Here is a 1,524-nt window from a genome sequence, read left to right on the forward strand (position 1 = left end):
TAGGAGAGGATATGCCTAGCCCTGCTGGGTCTAGATGTCTCAGGATGGGGTTGTATAGCAAGGATCTCCCCTTGTTTGAGCAGAAGGGGAGGGGGCAATTGGGAGAGAAATTTTAAGGGTGGAACAGGGAGGAGTGAAGGGAAAGGGGCTGTGAGTGGGATGTAAATAAAGGTAAAGAAAAACAAAATTGTAAAATGGGATAAACAAAATAGCCACATATACTGGAAGGAAAAGGAGATGAGAGAGAACAGAGTAAGGAGAAGTCTTATAACTTGAGATGGTGGTCATATTGGTCTTGCATAATTGCTGTGAGTATATTAGGTTTCACCAAAAATGAGATTACTCTCTAGCAGGACATTTTCTTTCCAAGCTGTCTCTTGATAGCACCCTTAATCTCATTATTCCTGAGGCTATAGATGAGGGGGTTCAACATGGGGATCATCACCATATAGAACACAGACACCACCTTGTTCTGGTCTGTGGAGTAGCTCGACTTGGGCATCACATAAATGAATGTAATGGTGCCATAATAAAGAGTGACTGCAGTAAGGTGGGAGGTGCAGGTGGAGAAGGCTTTGTGTCTGCCCTCAGTGGAGTGCATCTTCAGGATGGTGATGAGAATGTAAGAATAGGAGATGGCTATTACAAACACTGTGATCATAGTAACTGAGCCAGCAGAAAATGAGATAACAATTACAGAGACACTCACATCAGAACAGGAGAGTTCCACCAAAGGAGCAAAATCACAGAAAAAATGATCAACTCTATTTGGTCCACAGAAGAGAAAGGAGAAAAAGTAAAACATGATGAGGGAAGCATTAAGGAAACCCCCTATATAAGATCCCACAACCAACTGGACACAGACTTTTGTGGACATTTTGGTGGAATAAAGCAGCGGGTTGCAGATTGCCATGAAACGATCATAAGCCATGGCAGCCAGAAGGAAGCATTCAACTGACCCAAAGAAATCAGCCAGGCTCTGCTGAATGCCACATCCAAGGTAGGAAATGGTATTTCTCTCAATCAGGAAGTTGAGAAGCATATTGGGTGTGACAGATGATGAAAGGCCTATGTCAACAGAAGCCAAGTGACTGAGAAAAAAGTACATGGGGTGATGGAGCTGGGAAGAGACTCTGATGAGAAGGATGGTGCTGAGGTTCCCAGACACAGTCACCAGGTAGATGCACAGGATGATGACAAAGAGGACAACTCTGAGAACTGGGTCATCTGTTAATCCCAATAAAATGAACTCTGTCACTGCAGTGTGGTTCCCGTCCTCCAGGAAAGCCATGGAACAGTGTATTTGCTACTAGATTAAGGCTGTGATGGAAACAGAATAGGAAGAAGAGATTTATCAATACTTCACTCAATTTTATTTCATACAGACACTGAGAGCATTACATACTAATTTATTATTCAAAAATTGGATCAACAATTCAGGTTGTACTCAGGGTTCCCATTGTTTATTCATTTTTACACAATATGTTTTTCAAATTATTTAATCAAATAAGCTAGAAATGTATA

General features: G+C 41.7%; 1 protein-coding gene across 1 annotated transcript; it reads right to left on the bottom strand.

Annotated features, from left to right (window-relative positions):
* Positions 1-346: 346 nt before the first annotated feature.
* LOC110298411 (olfactory receptor 5P72) lies at positions 347-1,291 on the bottom strand. The gene has a single exon (XM_021167644.2). It carries the CDS (start codon positions 1,289-1,291, stop codon positions 347-349), a length of 945 nt encoding a protein of 314 aa, XP_021023303.2.
* Positions 1,292-1,524: the final 233 nt, after the last annotated feature.

This window comes from Mus caroli, unplaced genomic scaffold (assembly GCF_978045245.1).
Source record: "Mus caroli unplaced genomic scaffold, Mus_caroli_1 scaffold_8, whole genome shotgun sequence".
Lineage (NCBI taxonomy): Eukaryota > Metazoa > Chordata > Mammalia > Rodentia > Muridae > Mus > Mus caroli.

Bases quoted from the DNA above. Each gene is read 5' to 3' on its own strand.
- LOC110298411 (XM_021167644.2), bottom strand. From the start codon at position 1,291: ATGGCTTTCCTGGAGGACGGGAACCACACTGCAGTGACAGAGTTCATT.